Source organism: Sparus aurata, chromosome 16, assembly GCF_900880675.1.
Source record: "Sparus aurata chromosome 16, fSpaAur1.1, whole genome shotgun sequence".
In the NCBI taxonomy this organism is placed as follows: Eukaryota; Metazoa; Chordata; class Actinopteri; order Spariformes; family Sparidae; genus Sparus; species Sparus aurata.
Window position 1 is genome coordinate 1,822,069 of NC_044202.1, and position 22,619 is coordinate 1,844,687.

Here is a 22,619-nt window from a genome sequence, read left to right on the forward strand (position 1 = left end):
GAGGCTGGATAGTTACATTTGAAAGATATTTTATTCAATGTACGTTAGAACAAATGTGCAATTTAAGCAGCACTTAAACTAGATTAAAATATATGCAGCCTGAACTGGTGCAGACTGCAGCCCGGGGCGTGTGTGCTTTAGCCATTTTAAAATACCAAGATGTCAGCAAATTTGGGTGAACAAAGAGGCAGAAAACAAGTGAGCCAGCGTCTCACTTCCACCGCTTTATATTCACTTCTCACCTGTTCTTTAAGCATTTTACCGTAAAGACAGATAAAACATCAGGATGACGGTTTCACGACTGATGAGACGAACTGATGTCGCCTGATTTCTTGAAGAAAAGTACATTTTTAAAATCCTGGCTTGTGCAATGATGCGGCTGCCGTGCTGCTAAAAAGGCAACACGGCCGGCATATAAAATATGAAGAATTTGCATCAGCGAGCACTCAGAATTAATTATTCACTCCTGCTCTGTATATTAATAAAAAAAAACGGTTTTAGGATGCAAATGAGAGGTTTAAATGTTGCAGCTGTCTTTATATTTTATCATTTTAATGCCAAAAATTTAAAGATTATCAGTGTTTTACAGGAAATGCCTCCAGAAGGACGGAGTTATCACGCTGGAATCACCTTGACCGAAAAAGTCGAGGACAAAGTCTTTTTACATAAAATTCAATGTATGCTTACATCTGTCGTTTTCAGTGGAAGGAGAGTAAAACATTTTGGGTGCTTAAGCTTAAATTTGTCACATCAAGTCAGTAACTCTCAGTTGAAAATGTCCCAGAGTTTCAAGGCTTTTCATTCTCTTTCAGAGACCTTGAAGGTTTTGGTTAATTTATCTCTGGAGGCAGGTTGACAGACTCGGGCACTGCGACCACACTCACTGGAAAAAAATACCACTTCAAAAATAAGTAACAAACAAATAATACAAGTTGTTTTAGTCTTGTCACAAGTAGAAAAAACCTGCCAGTGGAACAAGTGGGAATTAACTAAAAACAAGTCGTGTTTATCTCACTGAAATGAGGCTTTCTGGGTGTCTTATATAAAGTGTAAAGAAATATTTCTAACTTGAAAACACACAAATATACTTATAAGCACGGAGTTTTTGCACCGCATCTAAAAAGGCGACATGGTTGGGACATAAAATATGAAGAATTTGCATCAGTACCAGCATCAGCGAGCACTCAAGAGTTAATTATTCACTCCTGCGCTGTATATTAATCAAATGGTTTCAGGATTCAAATGAGTGGTTTAAACGTTGGGCCCATCTTTATAGTTTATCATTTTACTGCCAAAATATAAAAGATCGTCTGTGTTTTCTGTCCCCTTTACACAACTACTGAAATGATGTCATAGTGTACATCTCTTTAAAGATATAATTTACAAATCAAATTATGTAAAAATGACCAGACATTTACTATTATTTTTTGCTGTTGTTGAGTTGGGTACTAGTTGTTTTTGGAGGCCAAAGCTGATATTTGGAAGTATATACACACAATCTTTTACCAAATTCCATTTTGAATTCTCAGAGTTCTGAAGTCATTCTAACAACAACAACTTTTCACAAATTTCCACTCTTCCATCTGCAGCAGAAATATTAGAGTATCAGCTCTGACGGATGATGAATTTGCAGCCGTAAACTTAACAGGAATTTAATAATTACAAATTATCCAAAGCACCTCTCTCTGCATAATCTACAGATATATCCATGTATACTGGCAACCGAAGTATCGATCAGGCTTTAGTTCGAACATTAGCGGCGATGTTTCCAACAATGCTTAACCCCCAAAAATCTGCAGTTTTACTCGAGGTTATCCGATAACCTGTCACTCTATCGTCTGGTTAAACGTCCAATTATTTGTCAATTAGTGAGGATGGAAGTCAGCAAACATCACTAAACATAACGTGAATAAAACTGTAAAAAATGACCTCATCTGTGAGCATTTCTGAGTCACATCAGAGTTTTTTCAGCAGGACGTCACTGAGTCTCCCTGTAGGACAGTTGGACAATGTGACTTGTTATTAACCGGGATGTCTCCTTTAACTTTAACGGAGCCGCTCCCCTACAACGACTAACACACTGCGTTTCCCTCAGTAAAGAAGTCATTTTTCAAAAGCTACTCCTGCCGTCTGAATACCTGAGTTCACTTTTCATGGAGCGAGAGGTTGCTGAGTGCGTGGGCAGGGAACTTTAGCGAAGTACCTCATGTCTCCACTTACTCATCTCTCTTTAACAAAAAACCCTTTCACCTTCTTCCTCAGCTCTTCTTAGCTGTCACTTCTCTTCTGCAGCGCTTCTCTCTCCGGAGTATTATCAGGTCTCTGCGGCTCTGACCTCTTCGCCTCCTTAATGTCGGATTCTAGTAGAAATTGAAGTTCCTCCCTCCGATGACCTCTCCGTACGTCGTTCCGGATAACACCGAGAGCTTAATGCAGAAAATACAGAGTGCAGATTTGTGCTCGACCTTGTACGGTTGGGTAAAACTGTGGCCGTCTAAAAGCGTGATCCCCTGACTGCTGCATTTTGGAGGAATGTAAGTTCAGGACTTATCAGTGTGCTGTAAAGGCCACACACAAAGAGATACCCGAGGCAGAGGCACACCGAGTGCTGTAGAGACTTACTCTCCTCCAGATACAATCATACATTGAAAACATTTCATTTACACACCCGCAGCTACGTGTATATTTACACTTCCTCTCAGATAATAAATGTATGAATGTGCACATGTGAGGCAACACACACACACACACACACATGCGCGAGTCCAGGTAGGATTTATTTATGTTCTCTATAAAAGGCTACTCCCATCATCCACCGTGTTTTTACACCTGTCTGCATCCCTCCTCTGAAGAGGCATCTGACAGCTGGTGTAGCTTGACAGTAAAAAGAAATCGTTAACCTCTCAAACCGTCACTGTCGTCCGGAGATATTCTCTCTCTCTCAACTCCACCAGTCTTTCCTCAGTTCAATTAACTCGCACAAAAGGGACATTTTATAATCCGAGACTTGTAGAAGCACTTTCATTCTCGCCTGCACCTTCTATTCCCTCAACCAGGCAGCATCACTTCATTGATTACTTGTCAACTATTTTTCCAATTAACCGGTTTTGGTTTCCAGCTTTTCAAACAAAATATCTTTGGGATGTGGACCAAACAAGACACTTCAGTCGTCCACAATGTCTCACCACCGATCAATAACTATAATAAGAGGAAGAAAAGCACATGTGGACGGTCGATGGATAAAAAGATCCTAAAAGCTCATCTGGCAGCTGAAGAAGAAGAAGAAGAAGAAGAAAGTGAGCCATCACAAGAGAAGGAGAGCACCGAGATTTACTTAGAAAATTATGTGTTACATTCATAAAAAGCTGTAATCTAGAGAACTGAAAACATCTTGAAACACTGAGTGGATGATGTGAATCACATCACAGGGGATTTTCTGCATAAGGACGTACTTATCACGTTGGAATCACCTTGGCCGACAAATTCAAGGACTTTGTTTTTCTGCCTTTTTGAACTAAAATTCAGTGTTTCTTTGTTGTCGGTTTCTGGGGTAAGAGAATCACACGTTCCGGGTGTCTAAGCTTACATTTGCCGTGTAAAAACAGAGTTAAAACATCCCTGGGTGTTCGTCTGCAGGCGTGTTGACTGATTTGGGAGCTCGGTTTTAATTCAAAACAGTGCTTTCTTGGCCATTGTCTTTCAGAAACCTTGAAGGCTTTGGTTAATTTTTTCTTAAAATGTACAAACCTTTGAGGGTTTCCAGTGCCCTTGGGAAGCCTGTTAGTTATATTATAATTAGAGTGCGGCGGCTGGAACGCTCTAAAAATGATAACAAGCAGATCCCTCCGAACAGGAAACGGAGAGACAGCAAACGCAGAACAAGCATCATCCCAATTTAATGCAGGCATTTTATCTCAGAGTTTCTTTGGCGGTGCACATTTTACACAAAACTCTTGACAGAGACGTGCACTTAATTAGCCGATTCCTGGAAAAAGTCACATTGCGTTGTCACCACGAAACCCACGGAAGAAGTTGTGTACCTGCATCAGATCTACGGGGTATAGGAGGAGCTGACGTACACAGCACGCGGCTCAGTCTTATCACTTACACAAACCCACCAGATAAAGGTCACACGCGGAATCACAGCTTCACGTCTTCACACCTTCAGTCACATTTACAGCCACGCTCCGTCACACACACACTTTTGTCTCACACTCATAAATTCACAGTTTCTCCTCTCACACTTTCTGGTCTGAAACCGACGGCACCACAAACAGCTATCATCACCTCCCTGCCTCTGTGCCTCTCGGTTGGCAGTTTATTACATGTGGTTGAACTAAACCAACCAGCCGTCTGGCTCCTCGCTGCAACCAAACAATAAAACACAGTGACCGTACGAGGGCTTGAACTACGCTTCATTATCATTGTGGGTTCATCTATAGAATCATTTTCTGTGGAGCTGATTAATCCAACCGTCAATCAGCAAAAGACTAATCAGGAATGACTTTCATAACAGCAGGTTTGCCACATAAATCAGAGGTTTAAACCGCTCAAATGTGAATATTTGTCTTGTATAATGGTAAATTGGATGTCTTTGGTTTTGGAGGGTGAAAACAAATCATTTCAAAGTGTCACCTTTGATTTATTCTTCACTATTTCACTGCAATCTACAAAAAATAAGGTTTTCATGTAGTTCATGGAACACAGGACACTTCCTGAATGTGACAAACATCACAAATATGACATCTTTCTTAGAGTCGGACGGCAAAGTTGACAGAGCGTCCTGAATTCTTGGCTCACTGTTTTTTCTTCACGGTTGCAGACAATAACTACGGGTGAAGACAGCCATCAGATTTGTTGTATAACACAAGTATTTAATTTCTACGAGGTAAAAAGTGTTTCCAGTGTTTACTTGTCCTGTTAATGTTTCCCAGTGTGTCGATACAACCAAAATGACCCAAGCTGCAAACACTCCATCATGTTCTGTCATCGTGTTGATGCAAAAATCTTCCGAGTCCGCTTTGCAAAGCATCTTAGAATCAAGAGAAACAATGAAAGTAACTGTCAGTTACCCTGTTTTACAGATTTATCAAGTATCTGTCCGTCTTTAGTCTCAAACAGGAAGAAAATGACCAAAAAGCACAAGGTGACATCTTTAAATTGCTAGAATTGTCCAACCATTCATTCAAAATTGGACAACAACTCCTAACTTTCCATATTTGTGTTTTATTCTTCACTATTTCACTGCAATCTACAAAAAATAAGGTTTTCATGTAGTTCATGGAACACAGGACACTTCCTGAATGTGACAAACATCACAAATATGACATCTTTCTTAAGAGTCGGACGGCAAAGTTGACGGAGCGTTGGACGTTTTTTCTTCACGGTTGCAGACAATAACTACGGGTGAAGAAAGCCATCAGATGTGTTGTATTACACAAGTATTTAATTTCTTCCCAGTGTGTCAATACAACCAAAATGACCCAAGCTGCAAACACTCCATCATGTTCTGTCATCGTATTGATGCAAAAATCTTCCACGTCTGCTTTGCAAAGCATCTTAGAATCAAGAGAAACAATGAAAGTACCTGTCAGTTACCCTGTTTTACAGATTTATCAAGTACCTGTCCGTCTTTAGTCTCAAACAGGAAGAAAATGACCAAAAAGCACAAGGTGACATCTTTAAATTGCTAAAATTGTCCAACCATTCGTCCAAAATTGGACAACAACTCCTAACTTTCCATATTTGTGTTTTTTTAATGTATTTTTTAATTGCCACAAACACATTTCAGCTATTACGAGCTGTATTATGGCATCATTTGGCTTAAACTCATTAAGTACTGAGTGTCTGTAGGTGACGCTCTGAGCCACAGACCAGAAACATAAAACAAATGCTTTTCTGTGAGGATTTTTCCAGAGAAAGCGACACATTAAATGGGCCAACATAAAGGGAAGGAGTGCGTTCACACTTTGACTTTCACCCCCAATTATTGTGACAAGTGTCTGATGGAAAAACAACAATAACACAACATCACAGTGACGTTTTAATGATTCCCGCTGGGACGCTCTCTCCTCCCACCCTGCTCAGAGGTCAGAGGTCAGATAGGGAGACGGCATCTTATTTTAGCCGACAGTTTCTCTTTCTGAAGGAGGGTCTACCTACCACTGAGCAATCACACCAACACCCACAATCACTTCATCCTCCACAGGACGACCCCACCCTCTGAGCTACAAACTCAAATATGTTCGACAGGCAGATTAAAGCCCTCCCTGGGCTCCCAAAGAAAGTAAGGTCTCATCAAGTTGCAAAAGCTCTTAAACTGTCTGGATATGAAGCACCTTACACAACAGCAGTCTTTAAAAAATGGACAAAGTTCTCACTGCGTCTGGAGAGAAATGATATTCCACAAAAAGAAGGGAGGGGAAAAGCTATTAAATCTACCCAACAGACCGTCTGGACTTAGAGGGTTTCACGGCACTACCCATGAAATCTCCAATACACTGCTGTCAGCTGGCAGGCGTCCACACACACACACACCAGAATCCACACACATACAGCGCCGGGATTAATCCTGAAGTTGGTTGGCAGCCACCGACGGGCTCATGGAGATCCAGCTGAATATCAAAACATATTCGGAAGGGATTTTCAGGACAGGAATTAACAGCCTCCAGAGCGAGAAACAGCTCAGATGCTACCTTCAAAACAGAACTGAACACAGGAAATTCCTCCTTTTAATGGACCTGCTATACATTTGCTGCACATATGGCTTCCAGGGCGAAGAGAATAAGGTGATAAGACATGTGTTTCAAGTCTGGCGTTAAAGGGACTTTCCTGTCGACAGCTGAAGGGTTCCTACGATTACAAACGTCTACCTTAACTACCTTAAAGAGCCTTTCTCTAACTTCCACAAATACTACAACTGATCCAGAGTTGAGCACACAATGAAAAAACCTCAGCGCCTGCAGTAACACTATCCCTCCCTGAACACACAAACACTGGACAGGAAACATGACGTCAGATATTTTAAAGAATCTGACTGGAGGGAATTTACTTTGAGCTCTTTCACCAAGAGACACTTTTGCTTCTTAGAGTTTATTCAAAGGCATTAAGACATGGAAAAAGAGTACTGAACCATAAATAAATACATTATGCAACAAGCTAATAAAATATTAAATATGTTTAAAAAATTCATTTCACTGGTCAGAGGGAGAAAGTAACAGTTTGGTTGCTGCTGCTGCTAGGGTCTTTTAATAGGCAGAGGGGAAAGGTTTATGTCCTGTGTGCTTAAATGTGCAGAGCAAGGCATTGAAACAGGCTGGTTGTGGGTTTAAATCCCACTGCAGTCCTTTAAGAAAGACTCTTAAGCATCCACCACACATGGTGTATAAATATCTATCAGACTGATCCGTGACCTCACTGAGGAATCTCTCAGACTTTTGGGGGAGGCCGCCGTGCAACAGCTGGGCAGGAAGCCAGACACATTCCCAGCATGCACTGGTGTCTGCGTCAACAGTTAAGGCATGTCTTATTTCAAAAGTAAACTTATCCAGAATCTGCTCTTCTGATAACGACCGACTTCTACAGTTGGCAAATTCAACAGTTTTAAAAAGAGTTGTTGAGTCGAGCAGCAACGATTACTCAATAATCCCTCCGAAGAAAATTAGCTGCCAACTATTTTGCTAATCCATTAATCATTTCACTAATTTTTAAAGCAAACACTTTCTGGTTCCAGCGTGTTAAATGTGAGTAAACCACTCATCAGGAAAATAATCATCGGATTAATAAATAGTGACAACTTCTTACACTTCCTGTGCACAGTTTGGAAATGAAGTTCGGCACCTGTGTTAATCTCTCTGCTGCTGCTCCTCAATCGCTTCTTTGATCTCAGTAATCTTTTAGCATCTTATTTTGAAATCACTCCAGCAGTTCTTTGGCAACACATCAGATGTTGTGCCAATAACCCTCATTGAATTGAAATTGACTTGTATTGAGTGGCAGCCTGGCAGGCTGGATGACAGACCAGACACAACATGTTTGACAGGTGACATCAGAGCCGGGCAGTGGACCTTCTGGGAATTTAGATTCATGGGCTTCCCCCATCCACCCATCCATCCATCCATCCATCCATCCATCCATCCAACACTCATTTTCCTGTTCACTTACTCATTTGGAAAGGCATGACTGGCATCTTCACAGCAAATAACCACAAAGCTTTTGCATGTAACAACAAACCAGCTCTACCATGCAAGAGTTACAAAACACCAGAGAAACCTGGCTGCACCTGAACGCACAGGCGGAGAGCAGAGAGAGAGAATAAAGCAGCAGAAACAACAGAGGAGAGTGGGATATGAAACAGAGAGAGAGAGAAGCTGATGAAACGGCACGACTCACCTGTGCGCTCGATGTACTCGACACATTTCTCGATGAAGAGAGGGATGGGTCGATCCGCGGTCACCAGGTTCTGCAGGGGAACGCCAAAGTAGTTGCTCTCCCAGGTTCTTCGGGTGGGAGGGTACAGAGGTTTGGGGGGCTTGGAGGATTTCGGCTGTAAAGGGAGATAAGAAAATTTAAAGAGGGATGAGATGAGACAACAGGAACAGAGAGAGCGAGGGATGAAGAGAGGCAGGAAATAAGATTGGTGAGAGAGGGAAGGAAGGAACAAACAGGAAGAAGGAAGAAAACAGGGAGGATGAAAGGATGAGATTAGCAAGATGTAAACAAAGAGAAGACATGAGAGAAGAGGGGGTTAAAATAAGGACAGAAAAATGGACAGAAAACAGGAGAGAAGGAATGAGAAAGTAAAGAAAACGAGAAATAGTTTGAATAGGAAATTGAGGGAAAGGAGAACGGGAAAAGAAGCCAAATGAGATGATGGAGGAGAGAGAAGAGCAGGTTGGGATGATAATAATTAATGAGCAGAAAAGGAAAAATAGAAATGAAAAAGGAATGAAAGACGAGGGATTTGAGAAAAGACACGAGGGAGAACAGAAACGAGGAGGAGAGAGGGTGATGAGAAAGCATATCAGAGAAGAAGAAGAGGAAGAGGAAGAGGAGGAGGAGGAGGAGGAGGAGGGCAATCGGGGAATAGATCAGAAAGAAAGTAAGTGGGATGAAGGGAAAGAGGGAGAAAGCAGAGGGAGGCCCGTGTGGAGGAAGACGAGAAGAAAGAAGACAACAACAGACAAAACTGTTATTCAAGACTGACACTGGGACGAGAGGCAAGGTAGCAAGGTGGCTTTGATTTCCCACACTGCTCTGCTCTTCAAAGTGTTGTCATGCCTACAGCAGTTCAGGCTGCTCTCTAATTGGTCAGGATGGCGACTAAACACCTTCCATTTTGTACCTTGTGGTTCTCCCTTCGCTCTCCTCTCTGATTATCAAAAGACAGTTTGAATATATATTAACAATGCCCTGCATTCATGATGCCCATGTAGTGCCGCCGGCTGTTTCTATACTGATTTGCACGCTGCTATCTGATTTGTGCCAGCATGATCGCTCTGTGTGTGTGTTTGTGTGTGTGTGCTGCGACGACAAACAGTTTAGATCAAAATCAGATGTTCCTGATTAAGTTAGAAGTTTCTCAATTTGATTCATAAAAACTGTCTGAAAAGTTCCATTTTGAGCCTCGAGGACTGACTTCAGAAATGTTAATGCCATTTTAGATTTTAGCCTCAACTCTCATGTGAGTGTACCTGTAAATATTCTTCCATTTTCTGCTATAATTGCCTCTCCACTACATCTTTTTAATAACTTAAGTTACTAGTTATTTTGCAGACTGTGTGCTGCAGCAGAGCCAAAGACGTCCCGTTTTAAGATGCATTTGTTTTATTAGGTTTCCGTCAGCCGCTTGTTTCTTTAATGTGACCGTTCTTATTCATTTACATGTGTGGGTTTGTCAGCATATAAAATGTTTTATCGCCACATACATACAGCGTTTGTTTTGGTGTTTAGATGATGGTGGCTGAATAAAATGCTCTTGCTCATTTTTTTGGTTGTGTGCTCTCGGTCTCAGACGGGCCTTTAGAGAGCTGTTGTAAAGGATAAGCAGGCATCATATCGCAGAAGAGGCCTCTGCTCTGAGATTATACAGACAGAGCCCCACTGTCTTTAACAGGGCTTCTATTATCAAGCTTTTTATTGGTTGTCTGGGGCCTGTGGGGTGGGGAGGCTCATAAACCATTTCAGCAGTGGGGCCGATCAATCAATTATCAGATTAGTTTATTCTCACCACGAGTCCCGGGCCTATTAAAAATAGAAATCTGCTCATATCGCACACCCACACTCTATTATACACAATCTCTCCTGCTATCTTTCACATACACACTCTCTCATATCAAATTCTTTCAGTCACTATTAAAAAAAAAAAAAGCGCACACAAGAAAGCTTTGGCTCAGTGTCTGAGAGACTACAAGATCTTTGCTGTCTCGCTTCTTTCTGTTTTCTGTTGCTCTGTGAAGCACTTTCAAACCACCATCAAACTGTTGACAAAACTTATCCAGCACTGAAACTCATATTCATCTCAGACTCACCTTCTTCGGTTCCTTTGGCGTCTTGGGCGTCTTCTTCTTCTTCATCTTCTTGTCCTCCTGCTCAGGGTCAGAGGTAATGGCTGGGTTATCTATCCCACCCTTCCAGGGGTCGGCGGGGGACAGCAGTGGGTCCTCCTCGCTGCCCCGGTGGGCTCTTCCCTTTTTCTTTTTCTGCGTGGCGGGGCCAGACTCCTCACCGTCACTGTCAGAGTGGAATCGTCTTTGGTAGGCCTTTGTCTTGCTGAACAAGATCTTGGAACGATGTTTGTATTTTGACGGCCGCCGTCCAGCCTGAGACTTCCTGTCGTATCCATTCTCTTCCTCTCCTCCATGGAGGCCATGTAATCCGCCAAAGGAGTTTCTTATTTTGACCAGACGGCTGTGTGCGTCTTCAGGCACAGCATATATGTCGTCGTTGTGGAAGCCCCTGGACCTTAGCAAGGTGTCCACGGGGTCTGCATAGTTGTCTGACGCCTCCACGTCATCAGAGTGTGTCATTGGGCCACGCGGCATCCTACGGTTGCTTCGCATGCCGGCCTCAATGGTTTTGAGCAGGTTGGGGTCCAGCTTTTTGACATTAGGTTTGGGGAGCACTGGTTTGGGCCGGACAGGTGGAGGCACTTTGTGGTTGCGTTCATGGTCTCCAACAGGCGTGCTATGGACTGGGTACTCATTACCTTCGAGGTCGATTCGGTACTTGGCTCGCTCGCTGGGTGTGGGGAGAAGCTGGACGTCGTCGCCTATTGGACTGTAAGGTGGCGGGGCCTCGTTATCGTCATCAGATTCTGGGTAATATGTGTTGTAGGCTGGGGAGTGGCTATGTGGCGAGGTGGGGAAGACGTCTTCACTGGCTCCAGTGGTGCACTCCCGGGACGAGGTGTCAAACAGGAAGGAGCTCTCAATATTTGGCTTTTTCTCCAGCACCTCATTGAAGAAGGGTGTGAAAACCTCTGTCTGACGATGGTACTGTGACAGTGAATACAGTGCTGTAAACTTGGCAGCAATCTCTGTGGCAATGTGCTCTCCCTCCGTCATCAACTCCTTGATGGCATCATTCTCAAAGAAGTCAGCCTGACTGTCTGTGATCGCCACCATCTGGACTGGGATCACGTCCTGGACTTCAGCCAAAAACGCCCGAAGGGTGGCCATAGAGGCTTTGCGTTTGGCAGAGTAGACCAAGATGTAACCATGCACGAGTTCATCTTTGCGGACACCGATAGCAGAGTGGTAGGAGAGGACAGTGACCTGGATCCTCCTCCTGCTGTCCCCGATGATCTTGTCCAGTATCAGCGTGTTGGGCTGACCCGGCTGCCCCGCGCTACAGCAGTGTGAGTCTAAGAAAGGCGAGAGGATGAGGTCAACGCTGAAAGGATCCCAGCACATAGCACACATGACTATCCTAAGGTCCGTCTCTGACATGTCTTTGATACAGGGCAGCGGGGCCAAGACATCAAAGTTATGCTTCAGCCCTTCCAGCACTGCTCGCAGACCCTGCTTAATTTGGAACTCTGTAAATTTACGCGGAAAGGCCCCAGAGGGGATGTCGACAAAGGTGCACTGCAGCTTGTTAGCCAGCTGTTGGCCCTGGTGCCTCAGGATAGGTATGTTTTTGCAAACACTGTCCCTCTGATTTGCCAGGATGAGAATGAACGGTAGTGGCTGAGCAAACCTATCTCTCCTACTCTGTGCTATTTCTGCTCTGATCCTGCCTATGCAATCTCCAATACAGTTGAGAGATTCTATGGAGTTGAACACACAAAAGCAGCCATGTGGCTTGAAAGTGTTGACCCATGCATGGCTGAAGAGCAGGGTGGAGTTGACATCCACGGGAAGAAGCTCCAGTTCATAGATTTTACCGTCCAGGGTGTACTCATCATCTGTGGACTGAGCTCTGATCTCATTGGCTAGTTCCTGTGAGAGACCCTCCCTTCCCAGGAGGCAAAGGTTGATCTTATCGATGTTGGCACTGCTATAGTACAGATTAGAGCGTCCATGGTCGAGCTGTACCAGCCTGTTTGCTAAAACCTGCTCCACTTTCAGATCCACACAGTTCTGCCCGCTCAGGCATGTCTCCTTAGTGGGATGGTAAACAAACCCAATGTGTTTGAGGAGGAGCGACTCTCTATCTGGGGCAAGTTTCTGCAGCGCTCTGTATCTGGGTTCCTCATTCAGCACACTGTGAATTTCGCTCATCTTATCGCAGCTGGGGGTTGCATTCAGATCCAAGTCATAGAATAACTCAGCATGCTCAAAAAGCATTTCCTGAAAATCCTCCTTGGCCCTTTCAACTATTTCCTGCTGGTGTCTACAGTAAACATCCCTTCTATCTGATTCTGTAATGTACTTGTAGGCCTCGTCCTCCATGACGAAGCACATGACTTCCTCCCAAGGTTGCCCTGGACTGATAAAATGAACCCTGTCCAGTGTCTTCTTAAATCGGTCTTTCATCTCCACCCTTCTCTTCTCAGAAAGCAGGTGCTGGACATGGTTGTGGTAAATTCTCTCGCCATCGAGTGTATCCAGGAGGTCGAAGGGTATCCTGCGGTCACTGATGTCGATGTGATCCGACTCATCCCATGGTGTTTGTTCCAGAACTACAAACCAGTACTGGAAATCAGGGCGGTTCCGTATTACACTCTGCGCCTCAGGCCATGAGAGCTGTTCCACCTCCTCAAGGTTATTGAGGAGGTTGTTAAGGGTTTTCGGTAGTGTTGTCAGGTATTCCTCCCTCCTCCTTCTAATGTGCTCCTGCTTCAGTTGTGCAATGTGCTTTGTGAACATGATGCGTGCTTTCCTGGAGCCCTCCAAGGTGATGAAGTCATCATAGTCTGGTTGGCCCTTCAGATTACTGACCACTGTTTTCCACGTGGTGTGGTAATCTCTCAGCGAGTGTACCATCAATTTCTCAAATCGATCCGTTACTGAGGCAACAAGCTGCCGTTGGATTTTATAGGCCTCCAGGTATGGCACAGTTTTAGGCTTCCCCCGCGCTTTATCCAGCTGCTGGAGGAGGGCGTTGAAGGAGAGCTCCACGTTGACATTGGCGCGTGCTGATGTTTCGATTAGCAGCAGGTTCTTCTTGCTGGCAACAAAGGCCTGCAGGTCCCTCAAGTGCTGGTCCACACACTCATCACATTTTGTGGCAGCAACGACGATCGGCTTCTTCGACTTGACAATTTGGGAGTAGAGGCTGTTGACAAACTTCATTTGGTCGTCGAACTTCCTATTGCATCCCTTGCTAACATCAATGCAGAGCAAAAAGCCATCGATGTTCAGCTTCCCATCAGGCATCTGTTTCTGGTCAAAGTCCTGCTCCAAGCCCAGCTGATCCGTGCAGATGTACATAAGCTTCTCCGCCGACTGGAGCTTGGTTGACGCCGCCCGTTTAGTGTATGGCTGCAGGTTCGTACTCCGATGCGGAAGAAACGTCTGGTCATCAATGAACTCTGTTTGTTCGATGATTTGGATTTTACAGTCCAACCCATCGTCCCCTCGATGGCAAACATCCCCCCAGTACAGGAAGTGGTCATTGTTAACCACACGTCCACCAAAGTCTATTGTGCTCAGCACTGAGGTGTGCTCCGTGTAGTAGCCATCCGCATCGGGACGCACGTAACGGTTGCATAAGCAGGACTTGCCTACGCCACAATTTCCCTTCTCTTTCTCCGTCCCAGAGAGGCCAACCACACTGACGGCGAATGACGGGGGGCGCGCATCCTTGTTCTTGGCCATTATATCCCCCCACTCATCGCTAACTTGGTCACTTCCAGGAAAAAAGGTCAAGATATCATTCCAGTTCTGCTCGTCAATGGTACAGAGGCACTTTCATCCTGATTTTTCCCCTGGTAGTGGTGAATCCCCCTCCGACTCTTGGTATCTCTCTCAGTTTCTATCCTGGGTCTTCTTTAAGCTGGGATAGAACAGCCGGCTTCTCCTTTTATCACCTCCCTGCAAGACATGGAATTCACAATTAGGAACAGATAAAGGCAAAACAAATAAAAACATTGTTGCACTGATTCGTCCTCAGAGCACTTCAGTCTCCTTATCACAGCTAATATAATTAGCTCTTTGTTTCTCTGCCAATCCCCCCAGGACACATATGAACATGTGTGCATTGTGTGGTGTTTTAAAAACAACAAATCAGACATGTTAATCTGGCATTAAGCAGACTTATCAGAAAATTAGACAAAGGTAACACATTATCACACTTGTGCAGAACAAACTAATCCCTCCTTAATGTTGAAAGCTTAAAAGGTTTTTGATTGGCCTTTCATATATTACTAATAAGACGTGCCTGTGTTACACTAATAATATATAAATGGGATAGAAAAGCCTCCAGCATTTTTTAGAAAATAAGAGTTGAAAAAATTATACAACTAAATGGACTTTTTGAGAAAACAAAATCCAAAGTGTGACAGTACGACTTATATAAGAGAAAGGAGAGTAATTCAATCATGGCCGGCGCTCAGCAATGTCACTTTTCCCTTCGCAGAGAAAAAGAAGTGCTTTCAACCAATTTGTGCCGAGGCAGGATAAAAATGGCATGCAACTCCAGCCCTTTGACAGTCACTGACCTAGAAATGATTTGCTTCGCTGTGAGAATGAAACAGAGAAAATAAATCAGTTCACAGATTTGCTATCATCATCGGCATATCCTAGGGCTACATGATTAGAGCTAAACGTATAATCCTGATTATTCTGCCTGTCTGTCTTGTAATATACTCTGCCTGATATTCTGTTCATGATTATTAATCCTAATTGACTGTCTTGATTTGCTGCTTGCACCTCATTTATTCAACATTAACAACCTGGTGAAATTACTCACTGCTGACAATACCAATATTCAGCAATTTCAGATTGTGGAAATGCGGCAGCATCGAGGCATATGCATCTGATTGACTGTGCAGACTTTCTGTCAGTATTATCTGGGACTGCCACAGTCAAATAAGCCTGAACCCTTCCATGACCTAACTAGAGGCCGATAGCTGATAACTGCAGAGAGAATTGCAGTCATTGTTGCGTTTTACAGAACGATGGCAATCAGCCAGTGAATTTGCCTGCGTGAGCTGGAACTGCTAGCTGCAGCACGGCGGCATGCTGAGCCTGAGAAACTGCACCAAAGAAGGAATTCGGTCCACTGAGACGCAGCAATGAAGGTTTCCCCTGACTGTTTGTAGAGGCCAAGGTGATGATGTCACCTGAGTGGGGGTTTTGTGCAAAGAAATAGACTTTTTGTGAGTTCAGCCAATCTGCAGCAACCTTAGGAAACAAATCCAACTTGTGGAAATGTTTGCAGAATTCCAAAAGGAGGAGGAAACCTGTATGTTAAAAGAGAGATCTCTGTGCGACTCCAAATAAACTAGGCGAAGTTTACCTGCAGGCAATGTCCCACAAATGTTTCGTCACCTGATCTATAATTGTGGCTCCTCCAACCAGGAGCACCTCAAACACGCCTAGGATATTAGATGATGTAAGCGAGCAAACCGACCAGCAGGTCAGTCAGGTTTACAAATCTAACCATTATCCCCTACAACAGCCTCACTTTCCACACCTGAGTGCAGCAGGCAGGAGAGTATCTGAGCTTATGAACAGCTGAGGCACGACCAGTGCACATACAAAAGTCAAACAGTTCCCTTTTATACTCACTCATAGATACCAGAAACCTAAAAACAACTGATTTTTTAATCGAGATCCATGCATAGCTCCCTGAGGAATTGACAAAAATGTTGAAAAGGTCTCATGATGTTTAATAAAGTGAGAAGTCTCCTGGATCTGTCCCTTTATCTGGTAAAGATAACAGGGTCTTCTCTGGACTGAGACCCGTCCTGCATTCAGGTTTGGTGGCTGACAAACCAGTCAAGAAACAAACAGTCACGAGTGAAAACACTTCCTCCTTGGTGGAAGTATATATAACTGAAACTGACGACTAATTTCACAATCAATCGAGTTTAGTCTATAAAATGTGATTGTGAAATCTTCCAACACCAAAACACAAAGACTCTTCATTTATCGTCACAAATGACAAAGAAAAGCAGCTAATCTTCACATTTATGAGCTTGAAAAATGACTTGAACGTTTATAAAAGCCGTCGACTTATCAATTGATTGACTTATTGGTGCAGCTCTGTTGCACAGTAAAAAAATTGCCTCACGGGTAACACCGCAACCACTACGACTAATTTGGGCTCTTTACTTGGCAAAAGACAGAAACCATAAATTACAACAACTGAAATCTATTAATTTCCTGTTGATTGACTAACCAACCAATTATTACAGCCCCACATTCCTCCCTTGACTCCCATCTGAACCACACAAGATCAGTCACCCGATTCCAAACATCTGTTTTACATTTATGTCAGCCAATATCAAAGTCTTTTACTCCGCTGTCAACACACAGGGTCGATGTAAGCCTCATGAATAATTGTTAACATGTATGAAGGGAGCAGTGGTAGCAGCGCTCGCCTGATAGCTGCACTGTAAACACCTCGAAGGAGCCTATGACTCTGCTTCTCCTGCAAACAGCCAAAACTGCATTCACGCTGCACTAAAATCTAAAAGTGGCGTTGTGCATCATGATTAGTCTATTCACTGTGAGGCTGCAGGGGGGATTAAGGTATCACTTGGCAAGCTGGTTTTAGAGATGACTAAATGCTGTTAAGCCCTGAAACACAGCAGAACACCGTCACGGATGGTGGGTCTTTTAAAGATGCACCCAGCTGGATATTTCCAAAAAATTAAACTTCTGTAGCTACTTCAACAAACGCACTCCTGACTCATTACGTTTTCCCTGCAAGATATTCTGATCTCGGGTGCAGAAAACTCTCCTCCCACAGGAAGAGATGAATCAAAACTCATGAGGAATCCAAACCGACTCCTATTAGGGAGCAGAGAATAATGGGCTCCCCAAACATTACATCTTTGCCTCTCTTTGCTTCGTATAAATCATGACAGACGAGCCAGAGCCGAGGAGGTTGTCTGACCCCGCCTCACAGCATTTCTGGGTGCTCACTTTCAAATGTTTAACCCATTACCTGTCGCTGACGTTTTTGTTTCGTAAGGCGGTTTTAAATTTCAGTCAGTCAGATGAATAACGGTTGTCATACAAAGCAACACAGAGACCCAGTGTGTCCATCTTATGAGTGTAAAAAAGAGCGAGACCATCTTATTTTATTACAATTACATGGACACTAATATTCCACTAATAATCAGGCTAAGAGCCACCTTAATCTGAAGAGACTGATCTGATTCGGCCCAGTCTGAATTAATTTCAATCATGTGGAGAGAGCTGGTATAAACGCTGGCTAATCATATCAATAGGAAATATTAGCACCTAATAACCATCTCACCACTTAATCAGGTCTTTTCTCTCCACTAGCAATAAATATACTCATTCTGCGGCTTTTCTACTGGCACTGAGGCGGCAGCCAAGTCAACCTGATCCACGCCGCAGCCAATGGAATCATGGGAATGTAAATACAATGGGCTGACATGATGAGTCAAAACCAAACCAGAACATGTGTATGGAAAAGCCCCAGAGGGTGTAACATCAGTCAAATGTATCTTTGACTTTGTTTACTGTGTGTTTGTTTCTTTTATTAGCAATTAAATGGCTCTCACAAAATGCGAGTGTGGGAAAGTGGAGAGTCTATAACCATAAAAAAGTCAGACCAACTCAACTGATAAAAAAAAGAGAACATGCAATAAACAAAAGATCAGAGAGGTTTCAAATCTGTGCTGGATTGGTCACGAGGAATGTTTCTTGTTTTAACATCGGAGCAATCAATATCAGAATATCACAACAACCTTCTTCTTCATCTGTTAAATCTCTGGTAGCTGAGAAGCTTCACAGCAAACACATCTTATCACTTCATTTTGTATTCACAAATCTCGGATTGGAACCATTCCAATCAGACTGAAGAGTTTCCACTTAACAGCTACTGCCTTCACTTTCTTAATGTCTAAGGAAAGTAGATCTTTCAATTCACCATGCACTCGTGCAACAAAACCTCTTTGTTGCTGCAAGTTTTGACAGCATTGAATACTTTACTTCATAACTATGAGGAAGGCACACGGCTGTGGCTTCCTGGAAAATAATTTTCCTTTAAAGAGCATCAGTACAAAGCTTGTGTAAATAAAACTATGTCAGCCCGCCTCAGCTTCAGGTCCAGACCTGAAAATCGAGCGTCACTCATCTGACTTCCCCTTCGCGAGGTGGCGATGATGTAAGAACATCAGTTTATAGGCCAACTGACACGTTTAACCGTGCCGTCACTCAGAACAGGACTCGCCGGTACCAAAGCCCCGAGGTGGTTTGTGAAGCCGAGACTAATATCGAGTACTTCCCACCGTATTAGCATACGCCAATACCAATAAGCATTCTTGGACGGTTCTTGACGCAGATGCATGTCTATACATTTCCATCCACCGTGATATTGTTACAGCCATGTTGTTCTACTCACGCAAGCCAGAACCAACAGAGAGTCCTTTTGAGTCAATTGATAATCTAACACCATTGTTTCCCACTAATAAATTATTGATTCCACATAGTCTATACGTAAAGCTGGCAGTGTTGGAGGTCACGCGTTACAAAAGCAACACAGGACAGTAATAATATTCTTTTAGCAGTAACAGAGTAATAAAACGTGTTACTACTAATATTTAATATATATTAATACAGTTATGTCAGGCAATCCATGTTACTGACTACAGTGAAGCCATCATCCATGAAATCAGCCTAGCTCGTATAATATCGGTTTGTAAAATAGATCCTATCTGCTCGCCTCCTACGAGCACACTTCTATTTGCACTGTTGAAAACAATCCACCTCTGTTCTCTAGTGAACCTGTTCAGAAAATGTATTAATATCGGCTTTGTCTTTTAATTAAAGTGACTACGAGGAACTTTCCGTTCTTGTTGATTCTAGCGTCTCCTGTGTCGCACAACTGACTGCAGTCTTTCCGCTGATGCTGTCCTTTGCCGTTACAGGTCATTTATCATCATCAGAGGAAACACTTGCTTGGCTATATATCACATTTTGAAAGTGACTTGTCCAACACTGACAACTGAGGTACATTTGAATGATATAATCCAAATGAGAGGACAGCGAGGGGGCTGACTCGTTGGCTAAAATCCAGACTGTCCCTTTAACGAGAGTTTTTTGGTAAAGGGCAAAGGGAAGCTGCAGCAGTCAGAGTCAATGCAAATGGCTTGCAGAGCTGCTGCAGGACAAACCCACTGACCTGCCTGAGAGACGCGAAATAAAGAAAGTTAACAAGCTGCTGGTGACAAACTGTGGTCACAGCTTCTCATCACAGCCGAGATGTTAATGTGCAAAAAGAAAAAACAGGAAAATCCAATAACCTGCTCCAGAGGCACTCCTGGATGTGACCCTCCATCCATCCATCCATCCATCAGCCAACCCATCTGTCCATCCTACATGCTACTATTAGCGATTAGCAGGACTTTAAAAGGAAGTCATGATAGATAAAAAGCAGATAAATAGAGATATAAATCTGTGAATGCTCTGAATACAGATGTCAGCACAGCAGCTGTGATATTAATCTTCCTCTCCTGTCAAAACGAGGTTAATTTCCAAGTCTGTCACCTTGTTATAAAAGAAAAAAAAAGGGAGGATATCATGCAAGACATCAAAACTCAGTGGGGAGGAAAAAAAAGGGGGAGTGAGAGCGAGTTAAGGGAGTAAACGTGCCTGAGTTTGTGGAGCTCGTATTAAAACCAATAGACGTTAATGTTAATGCGTCAATGCACCGTGGCTAACGCTCGCGACCACTGGTTCTGATCCGGCGGTTATCAGCTCCTGACGGTTAGGAGGGCACGAGGATGAAGCCCGGTTCGGCTCGGCCCGGCTCGGCCCTGATACATCCAGGAGAGGACGGTGGGAAAAAAATCCCACCTTTCCCAATTCGGGATTAGCTAACATTAGCCGAGCTGTGCTAGCCTCGCATGCAAAAGAGGGTTGAGGGACACTTAGCTCGCTAGCGTTAGCTACACCAATCCCAGGCTAACGTGAGGGAGGAAAGCTGGTTAAAATCACAACCCGGGCTAATTTAACAACCGAGCTCGTATTCACAGCCTGGCTCCCTTTGACCCGGGATAGCGCGTGAACGGAGCCAGGTTTCGCCCACATGAAAAGAGTGCTAGCTAAGCTAATGAAGTCCCAATCCCAGTCCAAATACATTCCCCTACCCACCTAATAACATGGTCGCTCCCAGATCCACATACCACGGAAAAGAGGAGAAAGCATTCCCACATTTCAGGGCTAAAAAACTCCTTGTTACAATCCACAGTCTGCGGGCAGCAGTGTCCTCAGGCACGATCCGAAGTTGGCTGTAGTTGGAGGTGTAGTCCCGTGTAGTTCCAGCCTGTATTTTAGTGTATTTTGCTGTAGTTAGTGTGGTATGCGCTGTAAGCCGAAACCTGCTCCGCTCTGCTCCCTCCCCTCTCAGCAGCACTGCCAGGCAGTAATGGCGACTCTCTCTCCTCCACCCCCCTCACTGTGTGTCTACGTCGCTCTACCTTTCCATTCACTCTCTCTCTCTCTCTCTCTCTCTCTCTCTCTCTCTCTCTCTAATATCATATTTATATTTCGTGGCATTACATTTAAACATCACTTTAAAAACAAGAACAATCACATCTAAAAGCATTACACAAAATTAAAAAATCTAAATGTCCACTCAGCTTAATTGTCCCTTTAAATCATATAAATGACATAGAGAGTTGAACATCATGTGCATTAAACATAATAAAAGGCTAAAATACTACAATATTAGTGTGTAAATTATGTAAAAATCACACAAAACATAATAATCTTAAAGAGGCCATACTATGCTAATTTTCATATTCATATTTTTATTTTGGGGGTCCTTGTAGAATAGTTTTACACATTTTAGTTTTTCAAACACCACATTATTTTTCTCATACTGCATCAATTAAGCATACACTCGCCTCTGGCCTCTGTTCAATCTTTGGTGGTCACTTAACCAATCAGACATCAGAGGCAGAGTAGGGCGGGGCATGCCGAGCAAGGTAGTGTGATCTAAAATAACACAGCAGAAGCCTCTGTAAGTCTGCTGACTGACTGGAGTGTTTATATTCTATAATACATGTATAAACATATCTAGACTGTTAAGTGGTGATGCAAATACAAGTTACTTGTATTTTAATTAAATACATTCTCTCACACCAGTATTTTGTGTTTTATTTGGATATATTTGCAATCTGCTATTATAAGATACTTTTGCCTGCGACTAAGACATTTTTAATCTGTCAAATTCTGACAGAAGGAAGGAGGAAAAGTAACAAATATGTCCACTTTTGACTTCAATTTATTAAACTTGTTTCTTTGCTAAAAAGAACTTCCTGCCATAGGTAACACTGTATGGTAACCATCATTAATACATCTATAGTTTATTGGATTTAATTTAGTAATTTCAGGATGAAATTGTTTATAAACTGTAAAGATTAAAAACATCAGTTGAAACTATCTAATGGCTCTAATTTTATTGTACAGCTAACTTGACTTTTTGACTTCTGTTTTGAAGTCGTGTTCTGTTGAAGCGTCTCAGTTAGCAACGATAGCATGAATGTTGGATACATGCAACATGTGTAAACTTATTCTTGATTTGTGATGCTGTAGAAGGCCTCCGAACAAATCCTCTTGTGGATGTGCTGCAGGAGGACCGGGGAGGCCATGGGATCCTGAGCAGGAAGTCAAACACGTCTTCACCAGGGTCGTCCCATGTCACCGATTATGAGCTGTCAGTTTTCGCTGGAAACCTTCGGCCGTGGTCACAAGGTTAGTGAGGAAAGGAATAAAGGTCCAGATTCAAGCAGCTGGAACTCGCTTGCTCATAAGGTTTCCATTTACAGACTAATCAACTAACCGTTTCATTGCATAAAAAACATCTGTGCTGCCAAAAGTGGGAACATCAGACAAACAAATCAAACTTAACAAACATGAAATATGACATGAACGCAGCGCCACATACACATGTAGCAGTAAGGCGCTAAATAAGTCAAACATTCAGGTCTTTCCACCTCTTTTATCATTGTGTAACAGTCGCCATCATCC

General features: G+C 43.2%; 1 protein-coding gene across 2 annotated transcripts in view; it reads right to left on the reverse strand.

Annotated features, from left to right (window-relative positions):
• Window positions 1–21,026, reverse strand: part of arhgap5 (Rho GTPase activating protein 5) — a 58,538-nt gene extending 37,512 nt beyond the window's left edge. Inside the window, exons 1-3 of one of the 2 annotated variants that reach the window (XM_030443716.1) lie at window positions 20,771–21,026; window positions 10,530–14,477; window positions 8,392–8,545 (exon numbers count right to left, since the gene is read on the reverse strand). In XM_030443716.1, coding sequence (XP_030299576.1) covers window positions 8,392–8,545; window positions 10,530–14,261 — 3,886 coding nt within the window. In that variant the 5' untranslated portion in view covers window positions 14,262–14,477; window positions 20,771–21,026. Of the gene's footprint in view, window positions 1–8,391; window positions 8,546–10,529; window positions 14,478–20,738 lie in introns of both variants that reach the window. The other variant, XM_030443715.1, reaches the window with a different exon arrangement.
• Between the last annotated feature and the right edge of the window lie 1,593 nt (window positions 21,027–22,619).